The sequence below is a fragment of the Grampus griseus genome (assembly GCF_964374135.1).
Source record: "Grampus griseus genome assembly, chromosome: 16".
Lineage (NCBI taxonomy): Eukaryota > Metazoa > Chordata > Mammalia > Artiodactyla > Delphinidae > Grampus > Grampus griseus.
The window spans coordinates 75,058,327-75,084,725 of NC_139010.1; the positions used below are offsets into that span (position 1 = coordinate 75,058,327).

A 26,399-nucleotide genomic window follows, 5' to 3' on the forward strand; every position below is an offset into this window, starting at 1 on the left:
CACAGACTGGGTGGCTTATATACAAGAGAAATTTATTTCTCACAGTTCTGGAGGCTGGGAATTCCAAGATCAAGGTACTAGCTGATTCGGTATCTGGTAGGAGCCAGAGGAACAGCTGTATTCTCACTGTGCCTTCACATGGTGGAAGCAAGCAGTAAGAGAGATCTCTGGGGTGTTTTTTATAACAGCACTAAACCCATTCATAAAGGCTCCATCCTCATGACCTAATCACCTCTGAAAGGACCCGCCTCCAAATAGCATCACACTGGGGATTATGTTTCAACGTATGAATTTTGGAGGGACACAAACATTCAGTCTATAGCCCCTGGGGAACGTGTGTCCTAAGACCTAGAAGAAAAAAAGCCAAGGACAGACATGCCCCTAATTATTCAGCATGGCTCAAAGGAGCATCTTCCAGGCAGTTCTCCAAGACTTACAGCTCCTTTTTAGACAAACCCACTTGAAGCCCCCGTGGAATATAACTCTCAGAAGCAGCTATGTTAATCCCAGAGGAACCTGCCTCCTCCCTGCTCCTGTCTAGCAAATCTAACAAACAAACAAATGAACAAAACACCAGCAAAGAATGCTCTCAGTGTTTCAGCGTAGTTGTAGTGGAAAACAAATTGAGCAAAGGAAGAAGACAAAGATAAAAATTCACTTTGGAATCAATCTTCAGTAAACATCAATATTTATTGAATATGAACTCTGGGCCCAGCCTTGTGCTCAGGGTTTCAGAAATAAGGAAGAATAAGAGAGCCACTGACTAGTGCATTTGAGGGTCTAGCTCCTTCAATAGTAATACTTCTTATGGTAAATTACTGCACTGGCATTTGGGTTTATACCCCATTCTCGTGTGTTTGGTGACCCAAGTCAGTCCCTGGGGCTTAATCATCTCTGTGTTTTCACAAAACTGAGTTTTTGTACTTTAAAGCTGGTAAGTAGACCTACGTAAGTGAGAATCATTCCATTGGAAGTGATTGGCAGGCCTCTCTAGCATTTGCTCCAAGAGGAGTTATTTGAGGGCGGGAAGACACAAAAGGTGTTGTCTCTGAGGTTCCAGAGTCTTCTCTGCATTTGAGTTGGAAAGCTGGGCCCAACATTAGCCCAAGACAACTTCTCAAAATGTTTCTGGCTAAGGGAATGAGTCTGCGTGCCTAAGGATCTAAAATGGGACCCCCCCCAAACATTCTGCCTCTGGGGGCGCACTCTCTCTCCCAGAGGAATTGAGGTGCTTGGCTGAGGTTACAAGTGCAACCCACCACTGAATTAACCAAACAAAATTTTTTCCTGATTTGAATTCTCCCCTACTTTCCAAATGAAGGTCAAATTAAGAGAGCAAGAACCAACTTCCACCATAAAAAAGACCCAAACCAAAAGAATATTTTTTTTTCTTTAAAGTTGTTCAATGCAATGATAGTTTCTACATTTGAGATTTGAGGTTCGGGAGCATAAAACCATGCGCTGATGCAATCTTTCTTTAGGTTTCGAAAGAAAGGCAGGTGAGTTTCCATTTGTACTTCCATTTTCTCCCTGGCTTGGTGATGGTGTCGGATCAACATTCCAGAGCTCCTTCCGGACGGCCCTTAAGCCTATGGAAAAAAGTGATTAAAACGTAACTGAGGGACGCCAATATCCTGGTGTATCAGTGTATGGGGATGCAAAGGGGAGGTGGGACAGACTCGAGTTTAAATCCAGCGACTTTAAAGGTTAACGATGACTTTGTTTTTATACGAAGGAGCCAGTCCCGGGAACACCCATGCGGCTCGAAGAAGAGGGAACGAGTCTGAAAACCGAAACCGGCCCAGGACACACAGACGATGTCCGCGAGGCTCGCTAGTCCTGCCGGCCGGCGGCACGCGGACTCCGCGGATGCACCGGGCCCACCCCAGGGCCATCTCGGCCGGGGGACCCCCGCCAGGGAAGCTGGGGCTGGGGAGGAGGTGGAGGGGTGGAGGAGGGGCGGCCTGGCCGAGGCCCCGCCCACGCCCTGCCCACGCCCCGCCCCGCCACGATTATAGCTGATGACTCAGGGCGGAGCTCCACATCCAAGCGGCGCCGCCGCCAACTTATCTGGATGGGACCAGAAGTTTCTAGCCGGCCAGTTGCTACCTCCCTTTATCTTCTCCTTCCCCTTTGGCAGCGAGGAGGCTATTTCCAGACGCTTCCAGCCCTCTCCGGCCACGTCACCCCCTCCTTTAATTCATAAAGGTGCCCAGCGCCGGCTTCCCGGACACGTCGGCGGCGCGCACGACTCTAGCTCCGGTCGCGGCCAGCGAGCGACTCTGCACCTGGAGGTCCGGCACCCCGCGACCCCGTGACCCGGCACCCCGCGATCCGGCACCCCGGCGGCCGCCCCTCTGGGCCGACCCCGACCCAGCATGAGCGCTGCCACCCACTCGCCCATGGTGCAGATGTCGTCCGGCAGCGGCGCCGGCGACCGCGACCCCCTGCCCCCTGGCTGGGAAATCAAGATCGACCCGCAGACCGGCTGGCCCTTCTTCGTGGACCACAATAGCCGTACCACGACGTGGAACGACCCGCGTGTGCCCCCCGAGGTCCCCAAGGTGAGCAGGGCCCGCGCCGCAGGCCGCCGGGTCAGCGGCCCCCCCCGCCGACGGCCAGCGGTCGGCACAGGGCCGTAGGGGGCGGCTGGACTGGGCCGGGCTGCGGGGACGCGAGGCGCCAGGTGCCCGCCGGCCGTAGCCCGCCTGAGCTGGTGCCCCGGAGGTCAGTGAAGGCCACCTGGGACGCACGGACCCCCCAGAAGGATACCAGCTCTCAGGGGGTCGGCCTGCTGCCCCCCCAACGAGCCCCCTCCCATGGCCGGCGTCGGGGCGGGGGGCAGGTCCCGGAGAGGACTGTCCTCCCTGGGTCGCGTTTGGTTTCCGGGGGTCGGGCGGGAAGTGGGACCCGCGCGGTGGCGCCGGGTCTGGTCCACCGGCTCGATTCGAGGGGCCGTGGGCCAGGAGACGAGGGGAGGCCGGCCTGGTCAGCATCGGAGGCCCGGGCCAGGCCCCGCCGCGGCCTCCGCCCGGCTTCCAAGACCGAGATCCTGGTTTCACCCTGCTGACCGTACTTTGGCGGACGCCGGGGGGCCATTGGCAAGCTGGGGTGGGGGTCTTTTAGGGTCTGTTAGGAATTTTACCCCCTAAAGTTCCTGAATTCGATTGAAGGTGTCTTGACTTCACCCTCCCATCTCAGGCACAGAGTGACTCAGGAGACTGGATGTAAATTCATTCCTTTTTTTTTCCCCATTCTGTATTTGAAATTAAAATTGTATTATTGGTTGAAACTGTTTTCACTAAGAATATATTCTAGTATGACTTGTTAAAAACAAGATGCTGTTCTTCCAGGCAGTTTCTAAACTAAAGATGTGGGACTGTCTCCTAGTTGGCTATTGCCTTAGACATTGCCTCACACTGGCAAGAAAGAGACTTTTTTTTTTTAAATGGCAATACATTCCCTTCCTTGTTATGTTACTAAAATACCTAGGATTTGTTTCTAATACACAAATAACTGTGTAGTAATACTTTTGTTTTAGAAGGATGCCTCATTTACATATATGCAGGGATATATACTACTTAATCCTTAGAAGCATGAAAATTTGAAAATAGGAGCTTGGAATGAGTGTTAAAAAATTATAACTAATCGTACTACTCTTGTAATTTTCTATAAATTTGAACTTTTTCAAAATATAAAGCTTGACAAAAAGAAATATACTTAAAGGGTAGTGTTACGTTGTCTGGGCAAAATAAAAATAAAAGTCATAGAGAGTTAATAAGTTATTTTGAAGATTTAAAAATTCACAAAATTAAAAATGCTTTATAAATCATTATTTTAGAAGAAAGATCTGTGTTATCCACCTTCATTTTTATGCAGTTTTTTCTTAAAAATATTTATAAGACTGGTGCCCAACAGTGAGACATTGTAAATTCAGCAGCTTACATTTATAAGAAATTAATTGTATATTTATTTCTGAAAATTAGTACCAGAGGCTATAATTAGCTGGGATGGGCGTAACCATATATACTTTTTTGCTTGTCTGTTCGGCCCATTATTGAGTGAAACTGATGCTCATTTCAACCAGCTCTGTTACTGTGGCCTGCAAGGACCTAGATCTTTACTGTGGGCAAAAAAACACAAAAAACAAAAAAAAGTATCATTTTGAGGCTTCCTTCCTATAGAGACAGGGACAGTCGGAATCCGCTGGCATCCTTGGTGGTGAGCGAAGATCAGGTTTGGACACATCCACTGTGAGTGCAGGGTTAAGTCCCGCCTTGCTGGCGCTTTGTTTCCAACATGAAACTCACTCAGCACGTTGAGATCTTCGTGCATCTGTACAGTGGATGGGTTAGGCTGTGGTTTTATAAACTTTTTCAAGGGGGAAGAAAACAGGTTGAGTTACTATTATTGTTCTCGACAAGTAGAAAATGCAAGCTACTAAATCAGAAGTCTGATGCTGGAAAAGTTGATTTGAAAATTTAACAGTCAGAATTTTAAAGTGGAAAAAGGTCCTTAAAGACCTTTTACCCCAGCCTCTATTTTTCTGAGAAAGAAACCCAGAGAGGGGCTTCCCTGGTGGCACAGTGGTTAAGAATCCGCCTGCCACTGCAGGGGACACGGGTTTGAGCCCTGGTCCGGGAAGATCCCACACACCTTGGCGCAGCTAAGCCCGTGCGCCACAACTACTGAACCTGGGCTCTAGAGCCCGTGAGCCACAACTACGGAGCCCACATAATAAATAAATTTATAAAAAAACACAAAAAACAACCCAGAGAGTTCAAGTGTGTTTCTAAAGGCCACTCAGCTAGTACCAAGAGCAAAGAGAGAACTACACTGAAAAGTCGATAAGAGGCAGTGTATCTGTTCAGAGGAAGGTAGAAGTGTCTTAAATTTTTATGAAACTATGAAGCGTGCAGGCTGGAATACTTAATAATTTTTGTGTCCTCCCAACCATCAAGTATTGGGTGGCTGACTTCTGTTCTGTGACTACTTAGATGGTGATGGCTGGATGTGATCAACTCAAGAAAAGAGCTCTCTTTACCAAATTAATTACTTGAGATTTCTCAGCACGGTACCAAAACATAGGGAGAAAACTAACATTCAGTTCATTAGCTCTGGGCTTCATTGCTTTCAAGACTGTGCTTTGATATACACAGAACATCTGTGTGACTAATTCACTTTCACGTATATGAATGACACCTTACTTCAGAGTAAATACAATGGAAAATCCTTCACTGTTACTTTATATTCGAAATTTGGTTTCTTAATGTGGAATGAGAAAAGGGCTCTGGCAGAAAACAAAGGGTGATTTTAGAGGAACTGAGCTAAGAGGACCCTCTGAGCGTCCTTACTTTCAAGAGGAGATGCTGTCAATCAATAAAGAGCTATTCATTGAGCATGAAAAACAGAGAAAGCCCTCTTCTGGAGAAGACAGCTTCTGGGTGTTTACAGTTTAACCATGTAGGTACAGAAATGGCTTTCGCGGAAGGAAGATAAAGATTAGAACTTTGGTTTAGTCTTATCCTCTGTTGTCTTACGATTGATCCTCTCTCATTCCCCTGAGGTGGTTAGAGTGACTTTTCATCCCATTTTTACAGAGGCGGCAACAGAAAGCAAGTCTCTTGCCCTTCATTGCAGAGGCAGGACAGCTAGAGGCAAAGGCTTTGGGCTTAATCCAGCTCCACTCTGAGCAACTGAACCTGCAGTCTTCCCGGATATCGATTTTCTGCACACGTGGGCTTCCCACTAATCTCCTGGCAATTTCATACCAGTCCAGGCCCCGTCTCTGGCAGAGAGCTTGACGTCCACTTTGGAATCAGGGGATGTGCAGTTTCTGTGCAGCCACTCCTCCAGGCTCTCTTGCTAAATAAACAGAGGCCAGATATTTTGGAGTGTGGCGCTGTGCTGCTCCCTCACAATCCTTCCTGCGACCAGAGCGAGACCCTCCTCCCTGGAGGAGCAGGGCTGTTCTAGCTCTGCCGGTCTTGGAGGTCCCCGGCACGGATTCCCAAGCCTGGCAGTCTCCAGGGAAGCCTTTTAAGAACACACGTTGCCAGCTGGGTACCCCCTTGTTCAATGCGAGTTGCTCAGGGTAGGGCCCAGAAATCTGTATGTCAGAAAAGCCTCCCTCTTGGTTCTTGGTTCCGGCAGTCTGGCATTTGGGAGCCACCGAAGGACAAGGATCCCACTTCTTAGGGGGGCGGGGGAGCTGTGACTTCACGTGCGCCTGCGTAGGCCTTGGCATCCTCAAGGGGCCTGCTCAACATCTAACCTGCAGAGCCATCACCGGAGCCTCCTTTCCTTCGTGGTGAAACTCACCCGGTGCGTGGCTTCTGGGAACGAACATAGGGGTGGCATGGGGAGGGGTGGAGCCTGGTGGGGTGCCAGTGCCGGGTGTGGGGAGGTGGTCCCGAGACCCTCCTGAACCCCAGGAAGAAGGAAGCCAGAGTCTCTCCCTCTTGTCTTCCGCTGCCGGCAGAATCTCACCACAGTAATTTGACAGATTATCCTCAGGCTCTGTGCGAGACAGGTAGGAACATCCTTTCAGAGGAAATCGGAAATGTTTTGAATGTCGACTGAAGTAGAGCCCCATTTCTTCCCCTTCATGTTCAGCGGAGCTTCCTGAATTTTCTTAAAGATGAGATCACCTTGTTCTTTGCAGATTGACTGCAAGTTCCTGTGCCTCTTAGAATTGGAGCACAGTCAGGAAATGAGCGGCCATTCTCTCCTTTGTATCTCCAGCAAGTTGCAGTTACTCTGGAGCCCATTTCTTTGTGACTAATGAACAGTGATTTGCTGGGGGTGCATAAAGAACATGGCCAGATGCCTTATGAGTCCAGCTCATCCGGGACCTTCATTTTCCCTCTAAAGAACAGTCTGTGTTTGGCTTATGCAAGAACTGAGCAAAACTTGTCTCCTGTTTTGTGGAGTGTATTTACCCTTTACAAGGGTAGAGTCAGTGCCTGGGAACCGTGGCAGCGTTTGACGTTAGCCAGGGCCGGGAAGGCTTGGTTGTTTGTTGCTGTTGGGCTGCCTGTGAGTCAGAAGGCTTCATACCACCCATGAGGCTTGATTAGCACTGTCCTCGTTTCTGGAATGACACACAGTTGCCTTATATAAACCACTCTGCATGTCTGTTACTTCCTATTGACATTTTAAAATGATCTGGTATTTTTCATAAAAATTAAGAAACCGTGCGTAGCCCAAACCTACTCTTTCTCCTTCCTAGTTTTGCTGTTTTCATGTTGCTCTTACATATTTAAGACACCTTATATAGAAAAACGGGGAGCAGGAGACAAAGGCCTTGCTTATTAGGAACCTCCGAGGACCCTCTAGTGCTGATGGACACCGAGCAGACCTCTCTCCTACCTGACTGAGGAATTCTCCAGCCCCTCCTGGCTCCCCATTGCTCGGGAATCAAGTCTACACACCCTTTTGTGCCTCAGCCCTCAGACTCACAGCTGGACTTTTGAAGCTAGGCTCCGGATCCCCTCCTTCTGCAGATGTGGAAGCTGACCTCTAGCCCTTGTTCGGCGTGTGCAGCTGCGGGAGCTATCTGGTGTCTTAAACTCTTCACATATTTCTACGACGATTTCTCTGGGGGCCTCGGCAGCTTCTCAGCAAGCCAGGCAGCTTGTAAAAGCTTAAGCAGAGAGAATTTCTTCAGGAAGGGATGAGCTATTTTTTTGTCTGTCAACATATTTATAGCTATGTGCCAGACGCAGGTGGGTGCTTTTCCAAACCTCTCTTTAAATCCTCAAAGCAGCTCACTAAGGTGGAAGCTGTCAGGCTCACCTTATGCATGAGGAAACAGACTTGGAGAGAGAGGATGTGCCTGGCCTGTCAGCTGTGACGAAACAGAAAGGCTGTTGTAGCCAGAGGTTTACCACCCCGCCCCCACCCCCGCCCCAGGTGACAGACAGGCTTGCCGCTAGTGGACCTGGCTGCTTCTCTATACTCAGTCCTTTATGCTCCGAGCTCGCCAGGCACAGTTCTGCGGATAAACAGCCTTGAGTCCATCTCTTACAGCCGATCAGAAATGTTGGCTCGTTTCCTGAGCCTGGGTCTGAACCTAGAAGATGGCCCCCAGTCTTCACTCATTCATCTCTTCCGACATTTTTGAGCACCTGCTCTCTGTAAGTCATGGTGTTAAAGGCCACACAGAGGACAGTGCTGCCTCCTCCGGTGCCATTTTCCACAAAGCATTTATTCCGTCTCTCCGGTGAAGTAGGCTGTCCCTGCTCTGGACTCCACATTACTTCCATTCTAATCTTTCTTCCAAAAGGCAGCACTTTTCTAGTTTGCCTTGGGGTCACGTCCCTGTGGGCTGGGAGTCCCAGAGGCACAGTCTGCGTCTCTTTCCCCTTTCTGCCTCTCAGAGCCCGGCAGGGTCTACAGGCTCAGTGTGTGAAGGATTCTGCGTGGGGAAGAGTAAAACATGGGCCTGGGCTCCAGAGTGGACAGGCTGGTTGAAGGAAAGCATCCCTTACTGAAGAGTGTGTCGCGGGAAGCCTCCTGTTGGTTCCTAAGCAGTGTTGTCTTCTGCTCCCCAATGTCTCCCGGGAGCCGGTTCCTTTTTATTGAATTTCTGAATGGCCTTTTCTCCACAGGGGACTTTGGTATTGATTCCCTAAATTCATCCTTACGGGTCTGGAGAAGCTCTTTTTTGTCCCCGCCAGTGACACAGCGTCTTGGAGCAGGCCTGCCGGGGAGGCCGGTTGCTGGCAACAGCCAGACGCCACTAAGCCACAGCGGCAGAGAGCAGCCCCGGCGCCACGGAAGGAGCCTCTCTCCAGTTTTTTTGTCCATGAGGCTGGCAGTAAGATCAGACGCTGCAGAGCGAAGCCTCTTATTCACTGTCAATTCTGAAGCGCCCAGGATGGTAGATTGCCTGCTGCCTACATTAGGAGCCTGTAAACAGTGTGCCTCCTGAGTCCCTGCGCAGAGCTGTGTCCCCAGTGATTGAGGCGAGACTTTCCCCTGAAAATGCCTTAGCATCCTTTTGAAGAGCAAACATTTCCTATTTTGAAGTAACTTCCTCAGTTTCTTGAAAATTTAATTTAATTTAAAGTAGAATTGTTGTTCTTTTCAGTTATTTTAAAAATTCTTCTTGGACAAAGAAAGAAAGAAAGAATGAATAGTTTAGAAATGGAAACGGCAGGAAGAAAGGAAAGGACGTGTGTGGCAGAGAAGGCAGCCACATCGCTTTTGAATCTTCCAGATTATCCCATGGACCCTGAGTGTCAGAGCAGGACCCGCTCTCCTGCTGGGCTAGACCTGGGTTCTGTCCCTGCAGAGGCCCCATGCTGGGCTTGTGTGGAGTCTTGGGGCTGTGGTGACTCAGGGGTGCGCCCCGCTCCCGCTGCCCTGCCTCAGCCAGGCAGTGACTCAGCATCAAGCTCTGGCTCCCTGACCGAGACCACACTCGAACTGAATGTTCCAGGTCTGCGCCTCAGCCCAGCTCCAACCGGGCGAAATGAAATGCTTTCCCTCCTGCTGCATTTCACCCCAAGAAAGTGAAGGGTTTGGAGACATTAGCCAATAATTATCACACAGTGTACAGGGGTGGCAGGAATAGTGAAAGGGTTAACGTACCCCCGGCCTTGGCGTCTGACAGACCTGGGTTCTGGTGATCTCAGGTAAATCACTCACCTTCCCCGAGCCTCAGTCTCTCCTTCTGAGAAATGGGCATACACCAGTACCTGTCCAGCAGGGTCGTAAGGATCGGGAAAGTGATGAGCCAGGGCCTGACCTGAGGCATGTGTGTGGTCCGTGGCGACAGTCCCAGTCTTCGCCAAGAAGTCGGAGGGGATTCACAGGCGCTTGGCTTTCCCACAGAGTGGACAGTGCTGGCTGGACATGGGTCTCTTGGTTCCCAGATGGGTATGAAGTCTCGTTTCCCAAGACAAGGCCTCTTCTTATCGCCCCTGGACCACTTTAGCTGACACTCTCCTTCCACCAGTGTCCAGACACCCTCAACACCCTTCCCCGGGGGTTTCCTGTGTCCCTCGTGGGGGTGGTAGGTGCTGGGCAGTAACTCAGTATGAGGGCAGATGAAGGCTGTCAGCCAGACCTGCAGCCCACAGCCTCATCAGCCTGTGGACTCACCCCAGATCCCGTGCCCAAGATGGGCCAGCAGAATTGTGTATCCTGTGTTCTGCAGGGGGCGCTGTGTTTACCCTGAATCCCGACTGCTTGAGGCGGGGCTCTCCCTCCAAGTCTCTGCACAGGCCTGAGGACCGACCAGGTGCCCAGTGGTGTTGCGGGGAAACGGAGCCACGTTAAACGAGGGGCTGGCCGTCTGCACAGGTGTACTGGACCCTGCCCTAGGTGGGGGAAATGTCACCGTGGGTGGAAGGAGAGAGGCAGGGGGTTTCTCATTGCCACCACCCTTTTGGGGGAGGGTGGTTGCTGAGGAAGGAATGCTTTGAGAAGCTGCTTAGAGTGGGGGAGGAGTCCCTCCAGCAATCCCCCCAAGACTGCCACCATCTGTCAGAGTCTCCCCTTGCCGCAGCTGTGGTTGATGAATTGGAGATTTTTTTCTTTTGCGAAACGGTGTTTTGTACAAAATACATGTCCAGTGAAGCCCAGCACCCTGATAACAACAGATGCTTTGCATGGTTGACATCTCACAGATGGAGGAGCCCGGTGACTGAACAGTGTTCTACCTGAGTCTGAGAAAGAACCTTGAGAAACCCATGGAAATGTGTCCATGGGGATGAAGAGGTCTCTTTATCTAAATTCAGACAAGATTTCGCTTCCTAATATGGAAATTTCAGGTACTTTTCCGTTTGTGATTTATGCCTTTAGATTGTTCCCTACCCTTTTTTTTTTTTTTTCCTGAAGAGGAAGTAGGTAGTCTTTAATTTCCCTGAAGCCATTGAGCTCAGGAGCTGAACCCCAGTGACCGGGATTCTCTTCCTGGTTCTGCAGTCACTTCCCATGTGACCTTGGGCCACATCTGCTCCATGGGATCCTTGAGGAGGGGTCCAGGGGGCCCATGGGGGACTCTGAGCCCCGAGCGCTCTCCCCAGCAGGGGACATACCCAGCTGTGGCCTGGAGACTGCTTATATGCCCTGGGGGGACACACTGAGAATATTAGGGGGACATCAGCAGATGTTCTACTCCCAGACACCAGCCTGGCTTGGCTCTTTCCCCTGGGTCTCAGGGGCATGTGTGCAGGAACCACAGTCACTGCAGGTTGCGTGTTGATTCCTCAGGTGAGTTTGTCTGCAAGGCAGACGCCTTCAGCGCCTGGGGCCTGTTGAAGGGAGAGGGGAGTTTAGGGCTCAGGCCCCTAGAGTTGTTTTTAGCTGTGTTTGCTTCCAGGTTGTGAAACTTTAGATACATTTCTTAGCAGAGAAAGTGCCATCCCTGCTAATTAGGGCTCTTAAGACTCTCAATAAAGGGGCTTCAGACTCTAACAGGCTCATTACCAACTTGGTGAGATCACTGAAGAGTTAAACCCAAATTCACAACTCTGTAAACAATAGGCCCAACCAGCTGTTGCTTGGGAAAAGCTGGGTTCGTCAATAACTATTTGTGGCATGGAGGAACGTAGTTGTATAGGGCATGGGACAGCTCAGAGTTTACAAAGACTTTCTCATGCCTTATTTCATGTAAATCTTGCAAAAAGCCCTGGAAGGCATGGGGATTTTTATAGCTGGGGGAACTGAGTCTTAGTAGCAAGGAGTCCTGTCCGAGGGCACACACCTGGCGAGCAGCAGGGCGGGATTGGAGTCCCGAATGGCAACTTGAAAACAGGGGCTCATCTCTCTCATTGTAAGCACATCTTTAAAATGTGCTTTTCCCTAGCAGAAGCACATAGGGACACCCATCTGAGTAATCCCAGGATCAACTATACATACTTTTTTTTTTTTAATTTTTATTGGGGTATAGTTGATTTACAATGTTGTGTTAGTTTTAGGTGTACAGCAACGTGAATGTGTTATACATACACATATATCCACTCTTTTTTAGATTCTTTTCCCATATAGGCCAATACACAATGTTGAGTAGAGTTCCCTGTGCTATACAGTAGGTCCTTATTAGCTCTCTGTTTTATATATAGTAGTGGGTATGTGTCAATCCCAGTCTTCCAATTTATCCCTCCCCCATCCCTTACCTCCTGGTACCATAAGTTTATTTTCTACATCTGTAACTCTTTGTAGATAAGTATATATACTTTAATAACAGGGCATATCAGTTAAAACCTCCAAGCACCTGGGACTACGTTGCTTACAGCACAGACTCTTGTCTCACTAGGAGTGCTGTAAACAGACTTTGGTGGATGTGGACGTTACTTATTATGCAGAATATGCCCAAAGTCCATTACATGCCCCAAACAGGGCTGGGGGCAGTGGAAGAGACCCTTTACCACATTCCAGTGGGAACTTTGAGTTCGGCTGTGGGGATGTAGATATCTCTCTATATATCACATTGGCAATACCTTATTTCATGTCTGTGGCCTGTAATACCAAATGGAAAGTTTTGGTAGGATGTTGAAGCTCAGGTCTCTATGTGTGCTTTAGAAGGAAGTTTTTCTTTTGTTTCGCTTCCTGCCTGAAAGAGGCAAGCCAAGCCACTTTATTTTATTTTTATTTTTTTTTTGTGGTACGCGGGCCTCTCACCGTTGTGGCCTCTCCCGTTGCAGAGCACAGGCTCCAGACGCGCAGGCTCAGCGGCCATGGCTCACGGGCCCAGCCGCTCGGCGGCATGTGGGATCCTCCCGGACCGGGGCACGAACCCGCGTCCCCTGCATCGGCGGGCGGACTCTCAACCACTGCGCCACCAGGGAAGCCCCAAGCCACTTTATTTTGATCCACGTCCTCGCTAAATGGGGAGTCCCAGGATTCTTATTGCCCGCCATCTTTTTTTCCTTGTTTTAGGAGTTCTGAAGTGTCTTTAGTAAAAGTCGCTGCCTGGCAGGCGTGAGACTCTTCTGGCCTAAAAACCCAGTTGATAGAATCGGTGCCCTACTTAGGACTCCAGGCTGTTGAGGCGGAGGTGCTGCAGGGCAGCCCTCAGAGTGGCCTTTGTCGCTGTTCCCCTTCATTCAGACCGTGGTCTGTAGGTGTCGAGCCCCCGTTTGAAAGAGCACTGTACCGTGGAGCTGGGGTCGGGGCTCACAGGGGCGCCGCCGTTTTCAGGGTTTATGGTTCCGCCCTGCTTTTAAGGTGCAGGGTCAGCGGCTTCCTCCTCTTCACTTGGTTCGTGCAACTTTGGGGCACCTTGAATTCCAGAGAGTTCTAATGTGATTTAACTGGGTGCAGTCAAGAGTGGTCATTTTTAGATTTCCGCCACGTCAGCTTTTCCTTGGTTTTGAGCTTTATGTAGGTGTTTAGAGCTAGAAGAGATCTTGGAATCAGAGGTCACGGAGAAAGTCAGGGCTGCAAGGAACCTCCTTTAGGTCAGTGCTCCCAGTGCCATGGGGGCTGGACTTGCCCACACACCTCCTGAGTCAGACTTTGTTGGGGTCTGAACGTAGCGTCTGCACCGTTTTGCGTTTCCTGGGCGCTCCGGACGCCCCCTAGAGTCTGAGGACCACTGCTTTACAGAACACCTGGGCCTCCCCTTCATTTCGCAGCTGAGGAAACTAAGGCCCAGGGAGGGGATGTGAGTTGCTTGCGTAGCACACAGATTTCAGAGCAGAGTCAGCTTTAGGACCAAGCGCAGCCTCTTTCCAAGTCTCCTAGCTGTCCCCTAAGCACCCACATTGTTACTAAAACTCAGTAGTGAAGTTTAGCTGTGCTCTTAAGCAAACAAGACCTGTGTGAGCCGCGGGCTCATCCAAGCCCGGAACCTGGCCCCAGGCTTGTCTAGTAATAATACCTTGTACTCGATAGGGCAGACTTTGGCTCACCTGAGGTAGTTTTCCCTGCTTTTTATCCCGGCCTTCCCATGGAGATGTTTGGCACCCGCAGGGGATTTTAATGCAACGCACAAAGAAGAAGCTTGAACCAGTGCATTTTATAAATTAATGCAGTGAGATAAGCAGTGGAAGTCAGGCTCTTATTTCCTAATTGGATTTCATGTGTATGTATTCCTGATGGCTCTGCCCACAGATAAGGATAATGAGCTGAGCTGATTGGAAAACGCTTCCTGTAATGCTGTCACTGCTCCTTAGGGAGCTTAGGCAGGTGGTGATGAGGAAGCAGGGCTGGCCGTCATCTGCGTGGTGACGTGATGGCACCCCGTCCCTATCACGGGGTCACACAGAAGTGCAACCCCCAGGAGACGGAGTCCCCAGTCCCCAGCGAAGTCAGGGTGGGGCAGGTAGTGCCTTTCCTCTATGAAAGATGCTGGTTGGTATAACCCGTAGGCTTGGGCTTGAACTCGAGGACACTTCTTATGGGACTGAGGAGACATGTTCTAGTCATATTCTAGGAGAATTATAAATATTAAACATTTAAAAAACTTTTTTCTTGGACTTCCCTGGCGGTCCAGTGGTTAATACTCTGCCCTTCCAATGCAGGGGGTGCGGGTTTGATCCTACATGTCGCGTGGCGTGGCCAAAAAAAAAAAAAAACAAACTTTTTCCTTGGAAAAAAATTATGTCTTTTTTTTTTTTTTTTTACTAGACTGTGATGAAAACACCACAGAAGGTAGGAAGGGCAATTTAACTCTCTTGGGCAGTGCTTTTTGGTTAGTAAAACTGAAGCATTTGTTGTTGACAGGGCTCTGATGAGAGGAGAGTAGAAACAGAGGTGGTGTCAGCATCTGGTGCAGACCTTGTTATGGGTGGGCATGTCATTTTCAGTTTAAATTATTCACGTACAAGTGTTAGTTTTCTATTCTGTAGAAGTGAGGTGGTCTTTTTAACTTACCTAAAGCAGTGTTTTCTAAACAAAGCCCCCACCAGAGTGGCAAGGCAGCCCACCTTCTTTCAGAGGCCATCATGAGAGATGTGTGGGTTTTTATCACATGACATAAATGGGTCGTTAATTCACACGGAACCAGGAGTGCAGACCTCAGGACTGTAGGAAAGCAGCCTCCAGGCCTCCCGTAGCCACCCTGCCTTCCAGCTTGGGCCCCTGACACCCCCAGCCCTGCCTGCGGTGACCGCACGCTCCCTCCACTGACCCGGACCACTACTCCCAAGACCAGGTCAGGTATCGCCTCCGCTATCGCAGCCCCTGGGGCAGGTGGAACTGCTCTCCCGCCCGCCTTCCCTTCTTCCTTCCTTTTTCTTCCCTTTTCTTTTTCAGCTGAGGCACAAAATATGCTCAGGGAGATGCATAAAAAGCACATCTCGTGGCAGGCCCGCTCCAGTACCTTCTGGATCCGGGGGCTTCCCCCAGGAGCGGGCAAGCCTCAGCCAGGCCTCTGTATGGCTTCCAGGCCCCGGGAGGGTCTGAGGTGGAGGCCCAGCCAGCAGCTGGCTGTGCGGCGATGCTGGGGGTGGCAGCCCTCACCTGTTCGGTCTGGACAGTGTGGGTGGAATGTGGCAGGGGAGGGGCAGTGTGGGGGTCCCAGGGAAGTGGATGGTGTGAGAGACTTCGACACGGATGTAAACCCGTTTACCACGACCCAGAGAAAGACGGAGAACGTTTCCATCCCCTCCAAAGGCTCCTTCCCAGACGACTCCGTTTTCTCCAGGTGCAGTCACCGTTCTACTCCAGTCACCACCAGTTAACTTCGTCCTTCAGCTTTGATTCCTCTGACACTTTGGGGTCTGAGGAGCATAATCATGGGCCTGTTTAGGGGGGATTCACATGCCTTTTGGCCTTCCCGGCATCACTCTTTTTTGTGTGTGTGTGTGTGGGGGCGTCCCTCTTGACGTGCTCTCGTAAAACCTCACGACAGTCCTATGAAGTGGGTGTTGCTAGCTCATTTTCTAGAAAAGGGGATTAAGGCTCACCGAGGTTAAGAGAATTACCCCAGATGAAAGAACGGTTACTAACAGAGGTAAGAATGAACTTGCATCCTCTCTAGGAAAGCCCCCTCCTACTAGAAAAGCCCAGGCGGTCCCCCATCCGCAGGGCCTCCTGTGCTTTCCAGGTAGTTTTGCTCCCTGTTTGTTTCATGCAGCCCCCAGTTGGCAGGGATCGTGCCTTGCTGGTTTGGTGATCCCATGGTACCAAGCAACTCGGGAGCAGGACGTTGACCAGGGGCCAGTCAGCGGATGAGGGCCGCTGGCTGCTCAGCTCTGCTTTTGTGCGTGGCCAGGAGGAAGCCCGCAGAGACGATGCCCCGGCACTCATCCAGGCCCCTGCTCCAGGCTGGAAGGAAGGTGCCCAGTGCGTGGAGAAAATGCCCGGACGGCCTGTTGTGAGTCAGCTCCGAGCAGCACGGCGTTTCTTCGGTCCCTCTTGCTGCCTCCCTTTTGGTGTCCCTCTCATGGCAGGAATTTGGTTCTGAATGTGAGGCCTGGACCCACTCCCTGCTCTTGGGTGACCTGAGTTAAGCAGGCTAAAATAATGCCACTGCCCTGAGCACGTGGGTATTCTAATCTGAGAGTGCCTGTCTGCTGGCGTCCCCAAGGACATGGCAACACCCTTGCCTCTCCTTCGTGCTGGAGGCCCTCTGGGGCGGGGCTCGGCAGGAGGCAAGCAGTTCATGGGTCTGAAAGGGCTAAGTTCCAGGGTCAGCCCTCGGCTTTCCCCACTTGTGACCAGTTTCGCCCCACTGGGAGTTACACCCTGAAGCTCCTAGAGCCTCAGCTCTTGGCGTTCGTTTGCAGTTCAGAGGGCTGCCTCGTGAGGAAGGATCATGCTCCTTCGTAATAGTTGACCCACTCGGGTGTGTGTCAGAGGCACAAATCCTCAGCCCCCTCCTCCGTAAGAGGACCCTCTAGTGCTCAGGAGGTCGTCAGGACCGGAAGCCGTGGGGGTCCCTGGTTTCAGTTGCCCAGCCTCTGCTTGGGGAGAAGTGACATTGCCCGGCGAGTGACGGGCCAGCCTTGTTGTCTGAAACAAGATCTTTCTCTGTGGTACATCTGGAACTTGGCCTTCTCAAGGGTCCCAAAATAGCCGGGCCGCTGAAGGGAGAGCTTCGTGAGAGGACATGAGAGAGACCCAGCCGCTCCTCGCCAAGCAAGCTTTGTTGGCATCACAGGACCAGCACAATTAATCCCCGGGTTTTGTTCTCATCCTGTGCTGCTTCTGCATTCCTTGTGTATCTCCCTTTCTCGCAGCTTGTTCTGAAAATATTCCTGAGGAGGCAGCGTCCCGCTGCCGCCCCTTCTTGGCAGACTTCCAGGCTGTGGCCTGCGTTGGGGTCCAGCACGAGTCTGTATCGCTAGGAGACATGAGGCCCTTTTAGAAAGCAGAGAAGCTGGCTGTGGCTTAGGGAGCTGGAATTGAATGCTCCTCTCACCTTCTGATCTGGGTCTGAAGATTTGGGAGGCGGTCAGTGACTCACCTATATGCACTGCCGCCGTGTCACCCAGCAAAGAAACCTGTCTTACCAGTTTGGGAAACTGGGACTTCTCTTCTGCTCAACAGTTACCTTGGCTCCCCTGCTTCCTCTGGATGCTTCTGATTCTTAAACTGCTGCCCATACAGCGGCTTCAGTAGGGGAGGGGGCGTCTGGAAGAAGTGGGGGGTCAGGGGAGGCACCCACACTCTGTGTGCTCAGCTGCCCTGGCCGGCACTGTGGGACCCAGGGTCACTCTGGAAGGTCGGAGTGCTCTGCGCCATGCTTGCTCCTGTTCAGGGCTGTCTCCTTCCCAGTTTCTAACAGGTCTGTGTTTCTCTTTATTTTAGGAAACCGCATCCTCTGCAAACGGGCCTTCGAGGGAGGGCTCCAGGCCGCTGCCCACGAGGGAAGGCCACGCCGTGTACCCCCGGCTCCGGCCAGGCTACATTCCCATCCCCGTCCTCCACGACGGTGCCCAGAGCCGGCAGCCACATCCTGTCTTCGCCTACCCCCAGCCTGGGACGCAGCGCTTCCAAACCGAGGTAGCCCCGGCGGCCCCGCAGAGGCCCCAGTCACCTCTGCGGGGAGTGGCGGAAGCCACCCAACCAGATAAACAGTGTGGACAGGCGGTAGCGGCTGCGGCAGCCCAGCCCCCAGCCTCCCATGGACCTGAGGTAAGGAGAGGCTTGGCTCGCGGGCCTGTGGGGTGCGACCCGGGGGTGCCGGGTTTTGTGCTTCCTAGGCTGCCCCAGACCCTGATGCGGTGCCCAGGGCAACGCCTGGTGAGATGCGGGGCATCTGGGCCTGGCCCGCAGCGTCAGAGGTCACCCAGCAAAGATCGCTTGCAAGACAGCCCAGCGTCCCCCCAGCGTTTCACAGGTTGGTTTTTCAGGTGGGCAGGGATCATGGTTTATTTTGGTAGTTAAGGAATTGGGGCTCAGAAGGGTAAACAGCTTGGTCCACAATCAAAAAGTTGGAAGTGGTGTCGCTGGGACTGGAAGCCTGGCCTTCTGGCTCCTCATGTACACCCACCGAGCTTTCTATATCAGAAATACAGAGATACCCTGTGTTATTTCATTCAGTTCAGTGTTCACAGGTAAGTATTAACTGCTTGGAGCTGTACTGACGTGAAAATGAGACCGCATACCTGCCCTTACAGTGTCCACAGTTTCAAAGGAAATGTAAAATCAGGAGTCAGGAAGGCAGCTGCTTTTCAGGTTTTAAGTCTGAAGCCGACACTTCTTGCACTAATGTCTAAAGAATAGTTCTTAATCCAGTTCTTAGCTGAGATTTGAAGGCCAGTGGACCCCAATAGGAATCCTGAGCCGTAAGCCCTCTGGGTTTTGCAGTCTGCACAGCATCCCATCGTGTCTCCTGCACTGCTCTTGAGCACAAATGCTTGCTCCGGGGATGAAAAATCATAGTTAATGTGGGACACCAGGAGGCTCTTTTCCCTTCCTTGGAGAAGCGGTACCTGAATTTGTAATGTTTTTGTTGTAAAAATCAAAAGTGACACATCAGTCAGAGAAACCTGAACAAATTTAAGCTAGCAGGGCCCGTGGAAGCCAGCTGCGGAAACACCCTTCTGATTTTCTAGAACAGAAAGTAGGTGGCCGGGAAGGGAAAGGGGCCTGGCCTGCCTCGGTCCACACAGGGGACACAGTTCCCAGTGCCCAGCTGAGTTCTCTGTGGATAAGCAGGAAGAGAGTTACGGAAAGAGGAAATGCAGTGATAACAATAAACAAAGTGTAGCGAGCGCTTCCTGTGTGTGGCACTGAGGCTGGGACACACGCACAGATTATTTTACCGAATTGTCAGGTCAGCCCAGTGACTGGGCTGGGGGTTAAACGCGGCTCCTAAAGCTATTGAGCTGTTAAGAATTTGAGCCCAGGCCTCTTGACTCCTGAGCTCCCAGTCTTAACACTACATTTTGAAAATGGAAAGGCTTACAGACGGGAGGTCATATTAAACCTGCTGCCCAGAGCAGGCGCATGACGGGGACAGAGTCGGAGGGCCAGACAGCGGTGGCTCACGGGGCTGTGTATCCACCCTTTGCGTCTTGCAGCGATCCCAGTCTCCGGCTGCCTCGGACTGCTCATCCTCGTCCTCCTCGGCCAGCCTGCCCTCCTCCTCTGGCAGGAGCAGCCTGGGCAGTCACCAGCTCCCCCGGGGCTACATCTCCATCCCTGTGATACATGAGCAGAATGTCACCCGGCCGGCAGCCCAGCCCTCCTTCCACCAAGCCCAGAAGACCCACTACCCAGCTCAGCAGGGCGAATACCAGACCCACCAGCCTGTGTACCACAAGATCCAGGGAGATGACTGGGAGCCCCGGACCGTGTGGACAGCATCCCCATTCCGGTCACCCATCCGGGGTGCGTCCAGCCGGGAGGGCTCTCCAGCCAGAAGCAGCACGCCGGTGCACACCCCGCCGTCCGTCCGCGTGCAAACCGTGGTCGACAGGCCTCAGGTATGGGAGTCGGTGTCGGCAGACTAGCTGGGGCAGCATCTCTCCAGGGCCTGAGGAGCTCTGTGCAGGTGACCTGGGTCCCCCCACCCCACCCCGCCCCACCAGCCCCTCCTGGTTTATGCACATAACTGGGGGGGAGAGCGAGATCCTGAAAACGGCTGGTCATCAGCAGAAATGCAGGCGAGGGCTGTGAACCTCCAGTGCTTTCTACAGCTTTTGCTCATTTTTCGCTGCAGCTGCCTCAGGGGCAGAGCTCCAGCCACCACCGTGGGCAACGGCGGGCAGAACACAGCGTCACACACCTGTTGGGGGGGCCCAGGTGTCTCAGTGCCCACCATACCCTTGCAGTGCCCTGCAGCCCCTCCACACCCCACCCTCAGCCTCGTCTCCTGCCTCACTCACACCCCTTCCTGCACTCTGCAGGCCCTTCACTCTGTTGTCTCCTCTTTTGTGCCTTTGCTTGTGCTGGACCCACTTCCTGACATGCCTTCACAATCCAAGCTGTCCCCATCCTCCAGGGGACAAGCCAGTTGCCACTTCCACGAAGCCTCCTCATCTTTCCCACGGTGCCTAGTATGAGTCCCTTACAGTTCAGCTCTGATTATTCTGTGCATTTATTCCAAAAGTGTTCATCCACTCTCTTCAGCTCTGCTCTGACCTTGGCCACAGGGAGCATGTCTTACTCCTTTCTCCTCCTTTGCGGTAGAGGACCACGTTCCCTGGCCGATGCCTGGCTGGCTGGGCGGATGGGAAGCCTTCCTTCCTGCCTGGTGAAAGTTACAGGCAGGGCCCACTTATCCTTCAGTAGAGACGTGCAGGCACTGGTTCCTGGGGGAGGAAGTCTTCTGGTTTTAGCCGAAGAACACTCGGCAGCCGGGGCCGCTCAGCTGCTGAGTGAATTCTCGGCCACAGTTTTTATTTTTTACTGTTACTTAAATATTTATTTATTTTTTCAACATTGTGGAAGTGCCTTTACATTTATTTATTTATTTTTGGCTACGTTGGGCCTTCCTTGCTGCGTGCAGGCTTTCTCTAGTTGCGGCGAGCGGGAGCTACGCTTCCTTGCGGTGCGCGGGCTTCTCACTGTGGTGGCTTCTCTTGTTGCGGAGCACGGGCTCTAGGCCCATGGGCTTCAGTAGCTGTGGTGCGTGGGCTCAGTAGTTGTGGCTCGCGGGCTCTAGATCGCAGGCTCAGTAGTTGTGGCGCACGGGCTTCGTTGCTCCGTGGCACGTGGGATCTTCCCGGACCAGGGCTCGAACCCACGTCCTCTGCATTGGCAGGCGGATTCTTAACCACTACGCCACCAGGGAAGTCCCTTGGTCACAGTTTTTAAAAGGAAAGTGGTCTGTAAACAAATGCAGGGCATCTTCTTACTACAGATGGTGACACTGTTCAGGGCCCTCAAACAGAACTCCTCCTTTTATGGTTTTTTTGTTTGTTTGTTTGTTTGCCTTTTTATTTGGAAATGATTTCAACCTTACAGAAGAGAAGTCCAGTAAATATGAAGGTCATGAAAGCAAAGATTCACCCATATTTACTGTTAACATTTTGCTACATTTGCTTTGTCATCTTTTCCTCTCTCCATATATTATCTGTATTTTTTGTTTGAGGTTTAGTTGTAAATATCATGTCCAATACCCCTAAATATGTCAGCAGATATTTTCCTAAGAGAGCGACCTTCTCATTCATACCCACAGTAGAATTATCAGATGCAGGAAGTTTAACGTCCTTAAAACATTGTTGTCTCATACGCAGTCCCTTCTCAGATCTCCTTTATAGCAATTTCCTCCTGTTCCAGGATCTAATGTAGGATCATGAGCACTGCACGCAGATGTCGTTTTCCTTTAGTCTCCTTTAATCTGGAAAACACGTTCTCAGTCTTTCTCTGCTTTCATGACCTTGACATTTTTGAAGAGTACAAGCCATAGGACACCCCCTCTTAAGTGTTTCCAAAGTCACTTACTCAGCCATCGTTTTAAAACCCAAGAAGAGGCGTGTGGCTGGTTCATGAGTGCTAAGGGCCAAAGTTAAGCATTTCTGGTTGGCAGAAGAGATTTGATGGAAAAGGAGGCTACTGGTGTTCAAACAAAACAGCCAAGCGTCCATCAGATCCTTACTCAGACTCAGTAATCCTTTCAAATGGGAAAGAAGTGCCCATTTGCAAAGCTGGAGATGTTTCCTCTCATGCCTTTCCCATATTATCAATATTTTCTGTAATTGGTGGAACAATATTTAATCCTGTCTCCACTTAACCCTGTTTGTTTGTAGTGGCCTCCCTTTTATAGCTTGTCTAGAAATCCCTTTTCAGAGGCTTGCAGAGATTTGACCTAACTGAACCTTATAGTGGGATTTAGTGTTTTTAACATGGAGTACTTTAGAAATAATGTAGTCCAACTCCTATTTCCCAGTTGATAAAATCAGTGTGTGAGATTTTTAAGGGGGTTTTAGATGTTCACTTAAATGCTAGGTGAACCAAGATGTTTCTGTTTCAAGCATAGTTAATTTTTTAAAATATCGCTATAGCTTATAGTCACATTAAAGAGTATCTCAGCCTCTGTAGCCGATGTAGTCAGTGCAGAGATTCTGCACTGCTGAATGTTAGCTCTGGCACAGATGTGTCCGGGCAGAATTCTTACTGCATTACCCATTTTCAGCATCTTGCTTATTCTCAAAAAATACATCAGTCTGGGCAGAAACCACAAGGCTGTCATAGGTTTTTTTTTTTTTTTTAAAAAAAAGACGATTATAACTTTTCTGAAACAGGAGATGGGAAGGCCACACCCTGAGCGGAGACTGTCACACAGGGTGATGAAGGGGGCCAAGTGGCCATTACTACTCCCTGGCTCCATCACCTGAAAGTCTGAGTCACCCAGGACTTTGCTTTGAGGTAAAGTAACTCAGCCGTCAGCATGCGTTTTTGGTATTTTCATTTTTGAAAATTATATTGGTTTTCTTTTCATTGCCGTAAGAATACCATCTCCAGAAAAATTCAGTGAGAGATGACAGACCAAGAGACCAAGGTTAACGAACGGAAGCATAACAATGGTTTGGTCACATACATGATGAATATCATATTTTAATTTTGTAACAGGTTTGGCTGACTTTGAAAATCCCTCTTATACTATTAAACTTTAAAAAAGTCATTTCTGGGCTTCCCTGGTGGTGCAGTGGTAGAGAGTTCGCCTGCCGCTGCAGGGGACATGGGTTCGTGCCCCAGTCCGGGAAGATCCCGCATGCCGCAGAACGGCTGGGCCCGTGAACCACGGCCGCTGGGCCTGCGCATCTGGAGCCTGTGCTCTGCAACGGGAGAGTCCACAGCAGTGAGAGGCCCGCGTACCGCAAAAAAAAAAAAAAAAGTCATTTCTGTTTTCTTCTAGTCAGTACTAGCTACAAACGACTGCCTGTGACTCTCAGCCAGGTATTAAAACTATCTCTGTGTCCTTGCCTCTTCTCAGCAACCCATGACCCATCGAGAACCTTCACCTATTCCCCAACCTGAAAACAAACCAGAAAGCAAGCCAGGCCCAGCTGGACCAGATCTCACTCCTGGACACATCCCGATTCAAGTGATCCGCAAAGAGGTGGATTCTCAACCTGTTTCGCAGAAGCCCCTGCCTCCCTCTGAGAAAGTGGAAGTAAAGGTTCCCTCTGCTCCGGTGCCTTGTCCTCCCAGCCCGGCCCCTTCTGCCGTCCCCTCTCCCCCCAAGAACGTGGCTGCAGAAGAGAGAGCAGCCCCCAGCCCTGCCCCTGCAGAAGCCACACCCCCAAAACCAGGAGAAGCTGAGGTACCCCCAAAACATCCAGGTGTGCTGAAAGTAGAAGCCATCTTGGAGAAGGTGCAAGGGCTGGAGCAGGCTGTGGACAACTTTGAAGGCAAGAAGACAGACAAAAAGTACCTGATGATAGAAGAGTATTTGACCAAAGAGCTACTGGCCCTGGATTCGGTAGACCCAGAAGGACGCGCTGATGTCCGCCAGGCCAGGAGAGATGGCGTCAGGAAGGTTCAGACCATCCTGGAAAAACTTGAACAGAAAGCAATAGATGTCCCAGGTCAAGTCCAGGTTTATGAACTCCAGCCCAGCTCCCTTGACACCGATCAGCCACTTCAGGAAATCATGGAGATGGGTGCCGTGACAGCAGACAAGAGCAAGAAAAGTGCTGGAAATGGAGAAGATCCCAGTACTGAAACCCAGCAGCCAGAAGCCAAAGCAGCAGCAGCTCCAAACCCCAGCAGCACGACAGACACAGCTGCAAACCCAGCAGCACCATAGTCTCCACGAAATAAAAAATCAGCCCCGGAGACCGGGAACTGATTGTGTGCTTTAGAGAATTTTAAGTTGCATGCATTTCAGGGCCTTAAAACCAGTTGGTTTTTACTCTTCATAGCTGCTTGGTAGGCAGTAACTTGGGTGGAGGTGAAACACACTAATAAAAGGCCTAAAAGGAGAATGATGCTTTTCCTGTGTATTCATATTCTGTACAAATAAAGAAGTTGCTTGTTACAGAAGTTTAACCCCATAGCTTGCTGTTTTGGAGCCCTCTCTGTATGGGTCCCACATGTTAGTCATGGATGTGAACTGTCTTTCTACAGCTCTGGACTGAAGGAGTTTTTGCAGGGGTAGATGGGGAGTCGATTTCTCATCAGTAAATATGAAACCCATTTTTCAGAAGTGTTGCCATTTTAGTGGGATGATTTTTGTCATCTCATAGCTAAAATACTTAACTTTAGATAGAATAAAATGTGTAAGGAGCCGTAGGAATATCTGTATGTTGGATGACTTTAATGCTACATTTAAAAAAAGGAAAATAAAGTAATAATGTAACTCAAAATGTCTTCTGTGGTTTCTAAATTTTGAAGAATGGCGGCATCAAGATGGTCTTTCACTGGCTTCAGGAAAAATAAACAGACACATTTGCAGGCCTGCTCTGGGATTCGTAACATCTCTACTGGCCCGACCCATGAGAAGATGAGTCTTGGTCATTTTTCATTCTCAGGTTGCAGCTGCAACCTGGGAAGACTCAGAGCTGTGAACCCAGGTAATGGGAACGTGCCCATCACACCTCTTCAGATTGCTCCAGCAGAGGTGCCTCTCTGCCCACCTGGCCCCAGGCCATCCGCAGACCTCACTGAAGGGCTGAGTGGGTTCAAAAGTGCACAGTTCCCAGTATTGTCTGAGGCTGGCCCAAGCGTTCCCTGGAGTCCAGCTCACTGGGGGTTGGGCACATGTTCTATGAGAGTCTTGGGGTCATCTTTATCTGACACTCCTCTGAGTCATCAAGCCAGTCCGAGACCAGGTTTATCTTCCCACATTGGGTTCCTCGAAGTCACTGGGGTTAGGGACCAGATGCATTGTGAAGCCACTGGGGGGAAGAAGGTTGTTCTAGGCAAAGGTTTTTTAAGGGCTTGGGAAGGACCACCGCCCAGAATGTGGACACGTGCAAGATTTTGTTTTCTTAAGTCCTTTGCCAAATAAACCTGAAATTGAGAAGGAAGAGAAAGATGGGTCTGAGATCTTGGAACTCCAAGGGAGCCCTCTGGCTTAAGAGCCCCTGGGCTGAATTCCTCATGACTGTATTGAGTTTAATATTGGTGCCTGACGATGCTGCACAAAAATACACGCCAGTGTGCTTGCCACTCCCAGCTTCATGAGAAAGGTTGAAGTCATTCTGATGGGAATCGCCAACATCTTTACAGGGTGAACTCATTTGAGGAGTAAAAGCTGACTGCTAACAACACCACCGATTCTAGAAATGCAAATTTGTAAATAGGAGAAAAGCTTACTGGACTATTTCTTAGATGAATCACAGATAAAGAACGTGACCATCTTTTTGGCGACTTGGGCATCTACTCTCAACGGATCTCAACGTTAAGGCTTCTTAAGTGGTTACTGAATTAGGTTGATGTTTTATCACTGAAGATCATCAACAGGTAGCCCTTTAACGTGGTTAGAATGTTTTCAATCATCCAAATTAGATGGTACGTGGATATCAGGCAGGAGTTACCCGACCTGTGTTGGTGGTTCCTGGGCCTTGCATGGCGGCAACCAGCTGGGCATAGGGCTGGCTGCAAGGCTCTTGTTAACGTGCCTGTCCCTGTAGGAGTCAGGGGACATATATCCACTGAGTGTCTCCTAGTGTCAGGGGAGTTTGGCTTATTTAATCATCCCAGTGCTCTTTAAGAGAACATTAAAAAAAGAGAGAACATTATGGGCTTCCCTGATGGTGCAGTGGTTGGGAGTCCGCCTGCCAATGCAGGGGGCATGGGTTCGTGCCCCGGTCCGGGAATATCCCACGTGCCACAGAGCGGCTGGGCCCGTGAGCCATGGCCGCTGGGCCTGCGCGTCCGGAGCCTGTGCTCCGCAACAGGAGAGGCCACAACTGTGAGAGGCCTGCGTACCGCAAAAAAAAAAAAAAGAGAACATTATACTGTAGAACACAGGCTTGATTCAGAACTCCTGGGTTCAAATCAGAGCTTCACAGAAAAGCTCTGGGACGGTGGGCAAGTTACATAGCCTTTTCTTTCCTGGTTTCCTCGGTTGTAAAATGGGGCCGGGGGAGCGGTAATGA

General features: G+C 50.7%; 1 protein-coding gene across 3 annotated transcripts; it reads left to right on the plus strand.

Annotated features, from left to right (window-relative positions):
- The first annotated feature begins 2,047 nt into the window (after positions 1 to 2,047).
- On the plus strand, positions 2,048 to 24,662 carry BAG3 (BAG cochaperone 3). Of its 3 annotated transcripts, none has more exons than XM_082674026.1 (4): positions 2,048 to 2,564; positions 17,710 to 18,036; positions 19,428 to 19,832; positions 23,288 to 24,662. In XM_082674026.1, exons 1-4 carry the CDS (start codon positions 2,379 to 2,381, stop codon positions 24,101 to 24,103), a joined length of 1,734 nt encoding a protein of 577 aa, XP_082530152.1. In that variant the 5' UTR covers positions 2,048 to 2,378; the 3' UTR covers positions 24,104 to 24,662. The 3 variants fall into 3 exon arrangements, with proteins under 3 accessions (XP_082530152.1, XP_082530153.1, XP_082530154.1); XM_082674027.1 differs by lacking the exon at positions 2,048 to 2,564 and adding an exon at positions 17,100 to 17,447; XM_082674028.1 differs by lacking the exon at positions 2,048 to 2,564 and adding an exon at positions 17,101 to 17,352.
- The last annotated feature ends 1,737 nt before the right edge of the window (positions 24,663 to 26,399 follow it).